This window comes from Gossypium arboreum, chromosome 9 (genome assembly GCF_025698485.1).
Source record: "Gossypium arboreum isolate Shixiya-1 chromosome 9, ASM2569848v2, whole genome shotgun sequence".
NCBI classification, from domain to species: domain Eukaryota; kingdom Viridiplantae; phylum Streptophyta; class Magnoliopsida; order Malvales; family Malvaceae; genus Gossypium; species Gossypium arboreum.
Window position 1 is genome coordinate 60,809,926 of NC_069078.1, and position 1,850 is coordinate 60,811,775.

Consider the following 1,850-nt stretch of genomic DNA (forward strand, 5'->3'; position numbering starts at 1 on the left):
TCAAATCTCACCACCACCACTATTTTTACACTAACCGCAGATAAACACAACACCCATCCAAACCCACCCTTAATCATTTTTAGTTTCTGTATTTTTTGAATTTTAAAATTTTAGTCTTAACTCAATGGTAGATATTAAATTATGTTATTTTTAGAATGCGATGAACATATTATCACATGAGTGACCTACTATTTCTATATAAAACTTAAAAAGCTACAACATTTTTATTAATAAATTTAATAGTTATTGTTTGAGTGAAGACTTAAATTTCAAATTTTAAAAATTATATGGACTAAAAGTGATCAAATTAGAGAACATGGATTAAATCGATAACTTATATGGTATGAAACTAATAGCAGAATATGATCTAACGAACTTAACTGCTACTATTTGAGTTAAAATTAAAAATTTGAAATTCAATAAGTAGTGACCAAATCAAAAACGGGCTCGAAGGCCACAACCTCATATTAACATGAATTGACAATAACAAGCTCATGGATATCGCTAGGATACTCCATGTCAAAAGAGAAGGTACAACATTTTTTAACGGCTAATTTACAAAGACAATCAGTCACTTTATTGCTCGAACAATCTACCCACTCAAGCTTAACACCGATAAAGGAGTCCAACAATCCAAAAATTTCCTTCAACAGATAGCCATAGATCGAAATGTCCTTACAACGAGACTTAATCCTATTAACTAAACCAGTAAATTAGTCTCAAAGATAGCCCTAGTAACATTGTTGTTACAAGCCTAAATAATCCCTTCCCTTAAGGCTTCCGCCTCAGCCCAATCAACATCCATATTATAATCCATATAAATCGCACGGCCACCTAGCACAAAATCGTCACAATCCCACGCAATAACCCCAATGCCCACTGCCGAGACAACAATAGCCGCATCAACATTGATCTTCACAAAATCATTCGGAGACTTGATCCACCTATAGGTCCTAGAGGGCTTGGGGTTTATCGGGGCATGTGTAAGGTTAAAGATCCTAAATTCATTCCTCAATGTTCTCACCTGCTCCCAAACCATCCGAGCATCATCCTTCTTACCACGAAACAAGGCATTGTTACGGTTGTTCCAAATATTCCATAAAACCATGATAAGATTCTCAAATACCTTAAGATCCAACAGGCAAGTAGCATCCTCAAGCCAATCAATACAACTCTCACAATTAGATTCAAGCAAGCATCCGTCAAGCCCATAAAAAGAAAGAACCGCACTAGCCTTAGAGCAATCACGAAGAGCATGGATAGAAGTTTCATCCCTATGACTACACCGATGGTACGTTCGATCGAAACCTTGAAAAATCGAAGCCATTTTAACATTTGTTGGAAGTACATTATGACCAACCCTCTACGCAAAGATACAGATTTTAGGAAGCACGTGGAGTTTCCAAATAATTCGCCAAAGCAAATGATGCAGACCATATCCCAACTTCTTAAGAATGAGACAAGAGTAGCCAGACTTTAAAGAATAGCAACCCGTTCTATTGTGAAACCAAACTATCTGATCCGGTAGACCATGTTGAACAATCGATAAGGAACAGATTAGATCACCCAACTCATCACCATAAAGCTCCATCACCTGACCCTGAATTTATTCATTTGCATTAGATCTCTACAAATCACGCACCAGGCCTCCCGAAACCCAATGTAAGAAGCCCTCAAAGAATTTCCATCAAGACCCTCGATGCCCCATCTATCAAAACTGAATTGAGCTTTCATGCTATCGCCAATTTGCCATCTAAACCTGTGCCAAGTGCTTTAACCGCATGCAAAATACTCATCCAAGAGAAGGAGGGCTTATCTACTGCCTTTGGATGAAGCACATCCTCATCCAA

General features: G+C 37.6%; 1 protein-coding gene across 1 annotated transcript; it reads right to left on the bottom strand.

Moving 5' to 3' along the window:
* Positions 1-754: 754 nt before the first annotated feature.
* Positions 755-1,327, bottom strand: LOC108455070 (uncharacterized). The gene has a single exon (XM_017753683.1). It carries the CDS (start codon positions 1,325-1,327, stop codon positions 755-757), a length of 573 nt encoding a protein of 190 aa, XP_017609172.1.
* Between the last annotated feature and the right edge of the window lie 523 nt (positions 1,328-1,850).

Excerpts from the sequence above, each read along its gene's own strand:
- LOC108455070 (XM_017753683.1), bottom strand. The coding sequence starts at position 1,327 with ATGGCTTCGATTTTTCAAGGTTTCGATCGAACGTACCATCGGTGTAGT.